The sequence below is a fragment of the Macaca mulatta genome, chromosome 1 (assembly GCF_049350105.2).
Source record: "Macaca mulatta isolate MMU2019108-1 chromosome 1, T2T-MMU8v2.0, whole genome shotgun sequence".
NCBI lineage: Eukaryota > Metazoa > Chordata > Mammalia > Primates > Cercopithecidae > Macaca > Macaca mulatta.
Genome location: NC_133406.1, coordinates 164,810,881 through 164,823,744, shown reverse-complemented (window position 1 = coordinate 164,823,744; position 12,864 = coordinate 164,810,881). Strand labels below are relative to the sequence as shown.

The following is a 12,864-nucleotide window of genomic DNA, read 5'->3' as shown; positions in this document are numbered from 1 at the left end:
TCTGTACCATCAACCAGTAACAGTTTGTGAATCGGCACTGTGGACAAACTTGTATTAGCACTGCTCTGTGTCCCTTAACCTTAGTTTCGTAATTTATCTTTCTGCACTATATTCTAGGTAATTTTTTCAGATCTGCTTTCTAGTTCGCTTATCTCGTGCCTAATCTATTTAATCTATCTATTGATTTTTTTATTAATGACTACTTTTCATTTCCAGATGTTATATTTGTTTTTTTCCATTATACCTTCTTTTCAACATGGTACCACCTTTTCCTTTTTTGTCATTAATCATGTAAAAATTCTTCATTTATAATCAATTTCAGATTTTTTTGTTATCTTCAATTCTTAGGGTGCTAATCTTTCAAGGTGTATTGTGTCTCCTAACTCTTTTATGGTCAGTTATTTTGCTTTTATTTTTTATTTGTAAACAACTTATCTGCAGGAAGTACTGTATTTCTCAGAGCATTATAGAAGCATATTAGAAACTGGCTTTTGTACTTTTTTGGCACTTTTACTAGGAACTCCAGAGATTTCACCATTCTAAGAGCTGTTATTTTACATTCATTTCTCGACTTGGGGACTCCTGTATCACAGAGGCCATGTACATTGATCCCACACATTGAGAAACTCCCTACATTCCAGTCTGGGCAACAGCATGAGACCCTGTCTCAAAACAACAACAGTAACAAAAGACCTTTTTTTTCTTGTTCTTTTTTTAACCCTCCTGGGCAAGAGAAGTACAAGGGGTTGGAGAATTCCCTTTCCTAGCTAAAGGAAACCGTAACAGACGGGACCTGGAAAATCGGGACACTCCCACCCTAATACTGTGCTTTACCAACAGGCTTAGCAAATAACACACCAGGAGATTATACACCGTGCCTAGCTTGGAGGGTCCCACACCCACAGAGCCTCGCTTACTGCTAGCCCAGCAGTCTGAGATCGAACTGCAAGGTGGCAGCAAGGCTGGGGAAGGGGAATCCGCCATTGCTGAGGCTTGAGTAGGTAAAAAAGTGGCCAAGAAGTGTGAACTGGGTTGAGCCCACTGCAGCTTTGGGAGGCCTGCCTGTCTCTGTCGACTCCCCTCTGGGGGCAGGGCATAGCTGAAAAAAAGGCAGCAGAAACTTCTGCAGACTTAAATGTCCCTGTCTGACAGCTTGGAAGAGAGTAGTGGTCCTCCCAGTATGGATTTTGAGATCTGAGAACAGACAAATGGCCTCCTCAAGTGGGTCCCTGACCCCCGAGTAGCCCAACTGGGAGAGACCTCCGCCAACTGACACCTCATACAGCCGGGTGCCCCTCCGAGACGAAGCTTCCACATGAATGATGAGGCAGCAACATTTGCCGTTCTGCAGTATTTGCAGTTCTGCAGCCTCCGCTGGTGATACCCAGGCAAACAGGGTCTGGAGTGGACCTCCAGCAAACTCCAACAGACCTGCAACTGAGGGTCCTGACTGTTAGAAGGAAAACTAACAAACAAAAAGGACATCCACACCAAAACCCCATCTGTATGTCACCATCATCAAAGACCAAAGTTAGATAAAAGCCCAAAGATGGGGAGAAACCAGAGCAGAAAAGCTGAAAACTAAAAATCAGAGCACCTCTTCTCCAATGGAACGCAGCTCCTCACCAGCAACAGAACAAAGCTAGACAGAGAATGACTTTGACGAATTGAGAGAAGAAAGCTTCAGACAATCGGTAATAACAGACTTCTCCAAGCTAAAGGAGGATGTTCAAACCCATCGCAAAGAAGCTAAAAACCTTGAAAAAAGATTAGACGAATGGCTAACTAGAATAAACAACGTAGAGAAGACCTTAAATGATCTGATGGAGCTGAAAACCATGGCACAAGAAGTACGTGATGCATGCATAAGCTTCAGTAGCCGATTTGATCAAGTGAAAGAAAGGGTATCAGTGATTGAAGATCAAATGAATGAAATGAAGCGAGAAGAGAAGTTTAGAGAAAAAGAGTAAAGAGAAATGAACAAAGCCTCCAAGAAATGTAAGACTATGTAAAAAGACCAAATCTACGTCTGGTTGGTATACCTGAAAGTGATGGGGAGAATGGAACCAAGTTGGAAAACACTCTTCAAGATATTATCCAGGAGAACTTCCCCAACCTAGCAAGGCAGGCCAACATTCAAATTCAGAAAATACAGAGAATGTCACAAAGATACTCCTCGAGAAGAGCAGCCCCAAGACACATAATTGTCAGATTCACCAAAGTGGAAATGAAGGAAAAAATGTTAAGTGCAGCCAGAGAGAAAGGTCAGGTTACCCACAAAGGGAAGCCCATCAGACTAACAGTGGATCTCTCAGCAGAAACCCTATAAGCTAGAAGAGATTGGGGGCCAGTAGTCAACATTCTTAAAGAATTTTTCAACCCAGAATTTCATAGCCAGCCAAACTAAGCTTCATAAGTGAAGGAGAAATAAAATTCTTTACAGACAAGCAAATGCTGAGAGATTTTGTCACCACCAGGCCTGCCTTACAAGAGCTCCTGAAGGAAGAACTAAACATGGAAAGGAACAAACGGCACCAGCCATTGCAAAAGCATGCCAAATTTTAAAGACCATCGATGCTAGGAATAAACTGCATCAACTAGTGGGCAAAATAACCAACTAACATCATAATGACGGGATCAAATTCACACATAACAATATTAACCTTAAATGTAAATGGGATAAATATTCCAGTTAAAAGACACACACTGGCAAATTGGATAAAGAGTCAAGAACCATCAGTGTGCTGTATTCAGAAGACCCATCTCACGTGCAGAGACACACATAGGCTCAAAATAAAGGGATGGAGGAAATATCTACCAATCAAATGGAAAACAAACAAAAAAAGCAGAGGCTGCAATCCTAGTCTCTGATAAAACAGACTTTAAACCAACAAAGATCAAAAGAGGCAAGGCCATTACATAATGGTAAGGGGGTCAATTCAATAAGAGCTAACTATCCTAAATATATATGCACCCAACACAGGAGCACCCAGATTCATAAAGCAAGTCCTTAGAGACCTACAAAGAGACTTAGACCCCCACACTATAATAATGGGAGATTTTAACACCCCATTGTCAACATTAGATCAACAAGACAGAGAGTTAACAAGGATATCCAGGAATTGAACTCAGCTCTGCAACAAGAGGATATAATAGACATCTACAGAACTCTCCATGCCAAATCAACAGAATATACATTCTTCTCAGCACCACATCACACTTATTCCAAAATTGAGCACATAGTTGGAAGTAAAGCACTCCTCAGCAAATGTACAAGAACAGAAATTATAACAAACTGTCTCTCAGACCACAGCGCAAGCAAACTAGAACTCAAGATTAAGAAACTCACTCAAAACCGCTCAACTACAAGGAAACTGAACAACCTGCTCCTGAATGACTGCTGGGTACATAATGAAATGAAGGTAGAAATAAAGGTGTTCTTTGAAACCAATGAGAACAAAGACACAACATACCAGAATCTCTGGGACACATTTAAAGCAGTGTGTAGAGGGAAATATATAGCACTAAATGCCCACAAGAGAAAGGAGGAAAGATCTAAAATTGACACCCTAACATCACAATTAAAAGAACTAGAGAAGCAAGAGCAGACACATTCAAAAACTAGCAGAAGGCAAGAAATAGCTAAGATCAGAGCAGAACTAAAGGAGATAGAGACACAAAAAACCCTTCAAAAAATCAATGAATCCAAGAGCTGTTTTTTTAAAGATCAGCAAAATTGATAGACCGCTAGCAAGACTAATACAGAAGAAAAGAGAGAAGAATCAAATAGAGAAGAATCAAAAATCAATAAAAAAAGATAAAGATCACCACCAATCCCACATAAATACAAACTACCATCAGAGAACACCACAAACACCTCTATGCAAATAAACTAGAAAATCTACAAGAAATGGATAAATTCCTGGACACATACACCCTCCCAAAACTAAACCAGGAAGAAGTTGAATCCCTGAATAGACAAATAACCGGCTGTGAAATTGAGGCAATAATTAAGAGCCTACCAACCACAAAACGTCCAGGACCAGACGGATTCACAGCCGAATTCTACCAGAGGTACAAAGAGGAGCTGGTACCATTCCTTCTGAAACTATTCCAATCAACAGAAAAAGAGGGAATCCTCCCTCACTCATTTTATGAGGCCAGCGTCATCCTCATAGCAAAGTCTGGCAGAGACACAACAAAATAAAGAATTTTAGACCAACATCCCTGATGAACATCGATGCAAAAATCCTCAATAAAATACTGGAAAACCAAATCCAGCAGCACATCAAAAAGCTTATCCACCATGATCAAGTTTGCTTCATCCCTGGGATGCAGGCTGGTTCAACATATGCAAGTCAATCCATCCTATAAACAGAACCAAAGACAAAAACCACATGATTATCTCAATAGATGCAGAAAAGGTCTTCGACAAAATTCAACAGCCCTTCATGCTAAAAACTCTCGATAAATTAGGTATTGATGGAACGTATCTCAAAATAATAAGAGGTATTTATGACAAACCCACAGCCAATATCATACCGAATCAGCAAAAACTGGAAGCATTCCCTTTGAAAACTGGCACAAGACAGGAATGCCCTCTCTCACCACTCCTATTCAACACAGTGTTGGAAGTTCTGACCAGGGCAATCAGGCAGGAGAAAGAAATAAAGGGTATTCAATTAGGAAAAGAGGAAGTCAAATTGTCCCTGTTTCCAGATGACATGAGGGTATGTAAAATAAGACCTCTAACACTGATCCTGCCCTTCTTTTTCAAAGTTATTATCACTACCCAACATTCTGTTATATCAGTATTTGTTTATTGTCTCCCCTCACAGTCTCACTAGAATGTAAGCTCCATATGAGCAGGAAATGTATGTTTTTAGAAACCTTTCTACTCCTAGCACTTAGATGTCTTGTGCTGTGAACTTCTATTTTATTCATAAAACAAACAGTGATTGAATACCTACTCTATTAAATACTAATAATCAGATGCTTTCCCTGTTCCAGGCACTATTCCAGGTGCTTAACATGTATTAACTCTAATCTTCATAATACTCTGGAATAGGTACTGTTATTTCCATTTATCACATGCAAAATGATTAGGCCCATCTAATAAATTATGGAACTAAGATTTGAACCAAAGTAGTCACTTGTATCAGGAAAAACTCTCTCAAACCATGTTTTTCTTCTGTTCTCAACACCACAAAAATGATCAACACAGAAGAAGACTTCTATGACCAAAGATGTGGGAGGATATCCCACACACACCAAGCAACAGACACTAGCTGGGTATCCTCTGACTTAGTTCCAACACTACCTACCCAGAGATAGCATCAGATCCCACAGGCTTAATCTCACAAGACTGCCCCTTCTTTTCCCCCAGTTGCAAGTCCTGGCCTCCAGAACTTCTGGCTGACTGGCTTCAAGTTGGGGTTCCCATGACCCCGTCTGTGAATTCCAGTAATTTGCTAAAGCAGCTCACAGAACTCACGGAAACACATTTACCAGTTTATTAGGAAGGATATCTAATTTTTTAATTTTTATTTTATTTTTAATTTTTTTTTCAGACAGAGTCTCACTCTTGTTGCCCAGGCTAGAGTGCAATGGCGTGATCTCGGCTCACTGCAGTCTCTGCCTCCTTGGTTCAATTGATTCTTCTGCCTCAGCCTCCCAAGTAGCTGGCATTACAGGCACCTGCCACCATGCCTGGCCAATTTTTTATTTTTATTTTTAGTAGAGACAGGGTTTCACCATGTTGGCCAGGCTGGTCTCAAACTCCTGACCTCAGGTGATCTGCCCACCTTGGCCTCCCAAAGTGCTGGGATTACAGGTGTGAGCAACCACGCTCAGCCAGGAAGGATATTTTAAAGGATACAGATGAAGGAAGATGCATATGGCTTCCATGCCCTCCCTGGGAATTTCACCCTATAGGAACCTCTGGAAGTTCTCCAAACCATGTCCTCTTGAGAGGTGAAGCCAGCTGGACTTCCTGGGTCCAATGGGGACTTAGAGGACTTTTTTGTCTAGCTAGAGGATTATAAACACACCAATCAACACTCTGTAAAAATGCACCAATCAGCACTCTGTGTCTAGCTAAAGGATTGTAAACACACCAATCAGCACTCTGTAAAAATGCACCAATCAGTGCTCTGTGTCTAGCTAAGGATTGTAAATGCCCCAATCAGCACTCTGTGTCTAGCTAAAGGATTGTAAACACACCAATCAACACTCTGTAAAAATGCACCAATCAGCACTCTGTGTCTAGCTAAAGGATTGTAAACACACCAATCAGCACTCTGTAAAAATGCACCAATCAGTGCTCTGTGTCTAGCTAAAGGATTGTAAATGCCCCAATCAGCACTCTGTGTCTAGCTAAAGGATTGTAAACACACCAATCAGCACTCTGTAAAAATGCACCAATCAGCGCTCTGTGTCTAGCTAAAGGATTATAAATTCACCAGTCAGCACTCTATAAAATGGACCAATCAGCACTCTGTAAAATGGACCAATCAGCACTCTGTAAAATGGACCAGTCAGCAGGATGTTGGCTGGGACAAATAAGGGAATAAAAGCTGGCCACCCCAGCCAGCAGTGGCAACCTGCTCCAGTCCCCTTCCACGCTGTGGAAGCTTTGTTCTTTCACTCTTCACAATAAATCTTGCTGCTGCTTACCCTTTGAGTCTGCACCACCTTTAAGAGCTGTAACACTTGCCACAAAGGTTCACGGCTTCATTCTTGAAGTCAGCAAGACCACGAACCCACTGGAAGAAAGAAACTCTGGACACATGTGAAGGAACAAACTGCAGACACACCATCTTTAAGAGCTGTTAAAGGTCTGCAGCTTCATTCTTGAAGTCAGTGAGACCAAGAACCCACTGGAAGGAACCAACTCTGGACACATTCTTGTGTGTTCATGGAGGCTTCATTACATAGGCATGATCAATTAAACCATTGGTCATTGATGATTTAACTTGACCTTTAGCCCCTCTCCCCTCCCTGGAGGTTGTGGGGGTGGGGCTGAAGGTCCTAATCCTCTAATCCTGCCATCGTCTTTGCAGTGACCAGCACCATGCTGAACCTATCAGACAATAGACAGCACTTTGGAGATCCCAAAGAATTTAGGAGTTGTACGCCAGGAAACGGGAACATATTTCCATCCCATAACGTATCTTGACCATATAACTAACTCATAGAGCACTTACTGTCCCTTATTGAAAGTATTTATTTTATGTCTTCTCTTCAATTCTGAGTCTGTACAGAGTCTAAGAAGCATCTTTTAGTTGTCCTTTCCTCTGTCTTGGTATCTGATACAATGCCACATGATTTTTCTCTATCTGTAGCAACTTTTTTTTTTTTTTTTTTTTTTGAGATGGAGTTTCTCTTTTGTTGCCCAAGCTGGAGTGCAATGGTGTGATCTCGGCTCACCACAACCTCCACCTCCCAGGTTTAAGCAATTCTTCTGCCTCAGCCTCCTGAATAGCTGGTATTACAGGCATGCGCCACCATGCCTGGCTAATTTTGTATTTTTAGTAGAGACGGGGTTTCTCCATATTGATCAGGCTGATCTCAAACTCCCAACCTCAGGTGATCCGTCCACCTCAGCCTCTCAAAGTGCTCTGATTACAGGTGTGAGCCACCGCACCCAGCCAGCAAATTTCTTTTAAAAAGTCCTAGCAGAGGCCGGGCATGGTGACTCACACCTGTAATCCTAGCATTTTGGGGGGCCGAAGTGGGTGGATTCCTTGAGCCCAGGAGTTTGAGAACAGCGTGGGCAACATAGGGAGACCAGGTCTCTATTTAAAAAAAAAAAAAAAAAAAAAACCGGTTGTGGTGGCTCAGGCCTGTAATCCTAGCACTTTGGGAGGCTGAGGCGGGTGGATCACCTGTGATCAGGAGTTTGAGACCAGCCTGGCCAACATGGTGAAACCCTGTCTCTACTAAAAATACAAAAAAAAAAAAAAAAAATTAGCCGGGCGTGGTGGCACATGTCCAGCTACTCGGGAGGCTGAGGCAGGAAAATCGCTTGAACCTGGGGGTCGGAGGTTGCAGTGTGCCGATATCGCACAACTTCACTCCAGCCTGAGCAACAGAGTGAAACTCAGTCTTGGAAAAAAAAAAAAAGTGCCAGCTAAAAAGTCCCAGCTACTCTGGGGGCTGAGGCGGGAGGGTCGTTGAGGCTGCAGTGATCTTAGATCATGCCATTGCATTCCAGCCTGGATGACAAAGTGAGACCCTGTCTCAAAAAAAAAAAAAAAAAATAGGCAAACTGAAATTGAAGGACATTTTACATAAAATAACCAATCAACATTCTTCAGAAGTGCAAAGACATAAAAGGTAAGAAAGGATTGAGGAATTGTAATAGCCTGGGAAAGAATAAGAAGAAATAACTAAATTCAATGTATACTGGTGGAAAAAGAACATTAGTAGAAAACTTGACCAGATTTGAGTAAGGCTTATAGTTTAGTTGTTAATACTATACCAGTATTTCAGAAGAAATAACTAAATTCAATGTGTAATGGTGAAAAGAAAAAGAACGTTAGAAAACTTGACCAGATTTGAGTAAGGCTTATAGTTTAGTTAATACTATACCAGTGTTAATCTCCTGTTCTCAATCATAGCACTATGGTTTGGTAATATGTTAACATTAGAGGAAGCTGGGTGTAACTTCTATAAACCTAAAATTAGTTAATGAAAAGGTTTTTGTTTGTTTGTTTTTTTAAAAAAAAAAAAAAGGTCAGGCGCAGTGACTCACGCCTATAATCTCAGTACTTTGGGAAGCCTGAGTAGGAGGATTGCTTGAGGCTAGGAGTTGCAGACCAGCCTGGGCAACACAGCAAGACCTCGTCACTATAAAAAAAAAAAAAAAAAAAAAAAAGCCCCAGGAAAAAACTTTTTTCTCAATAAATATCCTTTAACTTTTTTCTTTTTAATTCTAGCACCAAGCGATATCATTTATGCTGGCTGAAATGGCAATGAAAGTTGAACTAGCTAGAATGAGTTACCAGAGAGCAGCTTGGGAGGTTGATTCTGGTCGTCGAAATACCTATTATGCTTCTATTGCAAAGGCATTTGCTGGAGATATTGCAAATCAGTTAGCTACTGATGCTGTGCAGATATTTGGAGGCAATGGATTTAATACAGAATATCCTGTAGAAAAACTAATGAGGGATGCCAAGATCTATCAGGTAAGGTTAAAGATGATTTTTTTGGTTTGCAAGGGAGAGAGAATATTCATAAATGACAAAGTAGATTTCTGATTATTTAGAAATTTTATGTCCCTAGTAGCAATAAATGACTGTCATATATGGCTGTGAGCCAGTTTTTGGAATTAATTAATAGAAAGAAGAATGTTATTTGTGATTAAGTATAAGTCTGAAGAGAGAATAGGCTAAAAAAACAAATGGTGCAGACATATATATTATGTTTGGATTAGATTTCTTTGAGTTTTAACATCTTAGCTAATTGTGTCCCAAACTTTTCTCTCCAAAAAGTATGCATGTCATTTAAAATTAATTATTTTGATTTGAATCTTGCCTGACAACTATTTAATTTATTGTAACTATACTTGGAGTCAAAAACCAACATGAAGAGACAGTGATGTAGATGAATTCCAAATTAAATTAGTAGTCAAAAAAACTTAGAAGGAATTTAGTAAAAGGAAATATAAATGTGCATGTTCTCTACATGTGGCTTAAGTAATTACTTAATAATTATCACATTCTTGCTCCTCGGTGTCTCTGCCCTTGCTCCCCCTACACCTAGCAAATTATTTGACTTATCCAGTCATTTGAAATATTGAGTTCAAATCAGAAGGCTAGAGTGAGAAGGAATGTTAGACATAGTGTGGCCTCTCCATGTAGACATGAAAAAACTGAGGTCCAGAATTTGTGCCTTATCCAAAGTCGCTGGTTTATGTGTTGATACTCTTCCTCTCCTAGAGCCTTTAATTATAATTATTACTATTATTATCATCAACCGTTTAGATTTTCTCTGCCATCTGAGAAGCTGAACTAATAAATGGCTAAAGTTAGAAGTTTAGAATGGAAATAAGGTCTGACTCTTGAAATCCTCCCAGCATCTTTTTCTTTAGCAACTCTGTTCCATAGGCAGTGGGAGAAAAAAAAATTTAAGAATAAAAGACTTAAGGAGACAGCTAGGTAAGTACAGTTCAGAAAAGTTGGACAAATATTTTGGCCATAATGAACTTCAGTTTTCCCAATTTTTCTGAAATGTAAATATATTTTCTTTTTTCTATGTTTTGAATACTCTTCTCCAAAATTTTGATACATGACTTTTTATAATAACTTAAACCCATCTTTAGAGAATTCCATATTTTCAGACTTTCACAAAATCAGGTTTTGGAATCTATAGGCTACAGACCCTATATATGTTTTGATTCAGTTTTATATTACAATGCAGCTTATACTACTATCTAAAATGTTGAATAAATCAAAGTATTTATGTACTAAAAATATTTAACCTACACTTATTTTTTTTTGCAGATTTATGAAGGTACTTCACAAATTCAAAGACTTATTATAGCCCGTGAACACATTGGCAAGTATAAAAATTAAAAAAATTACTGTAGAAACATTGAATAACTAGAACACAATCCACTGTTTCAGCTCCAGAAAAGAGAAAGGGCTTTAATGTTTTTTCCAGTGAAAATAAAAATAAATCCTCTTATATTAAATCTAAGCAACTGCTTATTATTAGTAGTTTATACTTTTGCTTAACTCTGTTATGTCTTTTAAGCAGGTTTGGTTTTTATTAAAATGATGTGTTTTCTTTAGTACTACTTTACTTGAATTACATTAACTTAGAAAAGTACATATGTTTTGTTATTTTGATTTCTTAAGATTAATGTCGCAGAAATTTCTTGGCATTTTATTTTTGTAATGACAGAAAAGTGGGCTTAGAAAGTATTCAAGATGTTACAAAATTTACATTTAGAAAATATTTTAGTATTTGAATACTATCAACTTGTCAGTGACTTTGCAGACTTAATGATATTATTAAAGTTCTTTTTACTGAAGTTTGGAAAGCATTTGCTTTCAGTTTGGCACAAACAGTTAAAATTTTGACATTCATATTCTCCTAATTTACAGCTACAAGAACTTTCTTGAAAATCTTAATTTTGAACCCATATTTCACTTACCTTATTTAAAATAAATCAATGAAGCTTGCCTTAAATTATTTTTATATGGCTGTTGGTCTCTAGGTAGCCTTTGGTCTATTGTACACAATCTCATTTCATATGTTTGCATTTTGGCAAAGAACTTAATAAAATTGTTCAGTGCTTATTATCATACCTTTCTGTATTTTTTCCAGGAAATTTCATTACTTCATGTAATAGTCTATATTTTGTGTATTTACTATGATGAAAAAAAGTCGTTTTAATTTTGAATTGAATAAAGTTACTTGTTTATTTTTTATTAATTATATTTTAAAGACCTCAGAAAATATAAATATGAAATAATATAAGAACTCAAATCTCTGAATTTAATATTTGTTTTTAATTCTCAATATCAAATAGAGCTAAACTGGTATTATTGAAGTTATACTAAATGGAGTGCTTTCTGACATCATATCTCATTCTCCATTTCTCTGACATCAACCATGTCCTACATTTTAATTCTGTTCCGACACTATGCAGCTGAATTAGGCTTAATCCCATAAGGCTGCCCTCACTTCAGAGGCCAGTCATAAGTCCTGAGTCCCCAAGCTACCCATACTCTGTCCAACATGGCTGGAAATTCAAGTATTCCCATGACCCTGCCCTCAGGTTTGATAATTTGCCACAATAGCTCACAGAACTCAGGAAAACACTTTACTTACATTTACCTGTTTATATCATAAAGGGTACAACTAGGAACAATTAATGAAGAGGTACATAGGGAAAGGTATGGAGGGAGAGGGGAGATGCAGAGCTTCCATGCCTTCTTCCATCTTATTACCTTCCCTGCATGTCTCTGTATTCCTCAACTTGGAAGCTCCCCAACTCTCATTCAATAGTTTCCATCGAGCTCAATCTCCAGTCCTTCACTTCTCCCTAGAGGTCCAAGGTGAAAGCTGGAAGTTCCCAACTGTATTAGTCTCCTAGGGCTGTCATAAAAAAACTAGAGACTTGGTGTCTTAAATAAATTTATTTTCTCACAGTTCTGGAAGCTAGAATTTCAAGATCAAGGTGCCATTTGGGTTGTTTCTAGTGAGGCCTCTCTTCCTGTCTTATAGACTACCACCTTCTGTGTCCTTACATATCCTCTTCTCTGTGCATCATGAAGGGTTGGGTTAGGGGGAGCTCCTGTGTCTTTTTCTCCTCTTCTAAGGACACTAGCCCTGTGAGATTAGAGCCCTATGCTCGCGACCTTAATTAACTCCCTAAAAGATCCTATTTTCAAGTACAATCACATTTGTACTTCACACAAATGTGTGAAGTTTCAACACAGAAATTTTGGAGGGACACAATTCAGTCCATAACATCACCTTCTAATGACTTAGTCCTTCTGGTGACCAGATTCTTCCTGAGATTATCTAGGAGCCCCACCCTAAGTCATCTCATATGCCAAATTCAGGTATGATTGAAAAGGTTTCTAAGGAATAACAGAAGATACTCCAAGCACTCAAGAAATTCCAAGGGTTTTAGGAGTCCTGTGCCAGGAACTGGGGACAAAGACCAAACAAATTTCTTATACCACACTGAATTACCAAAATAAAAATCTAATCTTTTACAAATATAAAATATTTAAATGACATTTCCTTCATGCTCAATGATGAAATTTTATTTAAATGATACAACTTGAGATTGGTAAGGAAATTTAGAGAATTCTTAATTGCTATTATGTAGAAATGAGAAATTAA

General features: G+C 38.7%; 1 protein-coding gene across 2 annotated transcripts in view; it reads left to right on the top strand.

The window, feature by feature from the left end:
* ACADM (acyl-CoA dehydrogenase medium chain) overlaps positions 1-11,312 on the top strand; it is a 41,834-nt gene extending 30,522 nt beyond the window's left edge. For both annotated transcript variants that reach the window (XM_077988326.1, XM_001101274.5), the window contains exons 11-12: positions 8,940-9,188; positions 10,506-11,312. In XM_077988326.1, coding sequence (XP_077844452.1) covers positions 8,940-9,188; positions 10,506-10,577 — 321 coding nt within the window. In that variant the 3' untranslated portion in view covers positions 10,578-11,312. The remainder of the gene's footprint in view (positions 1-8,939; positions 9,189-10,505) is intronic.
* Positions 11,313-12,864: the final 1,552 nt, after the last annotated feature.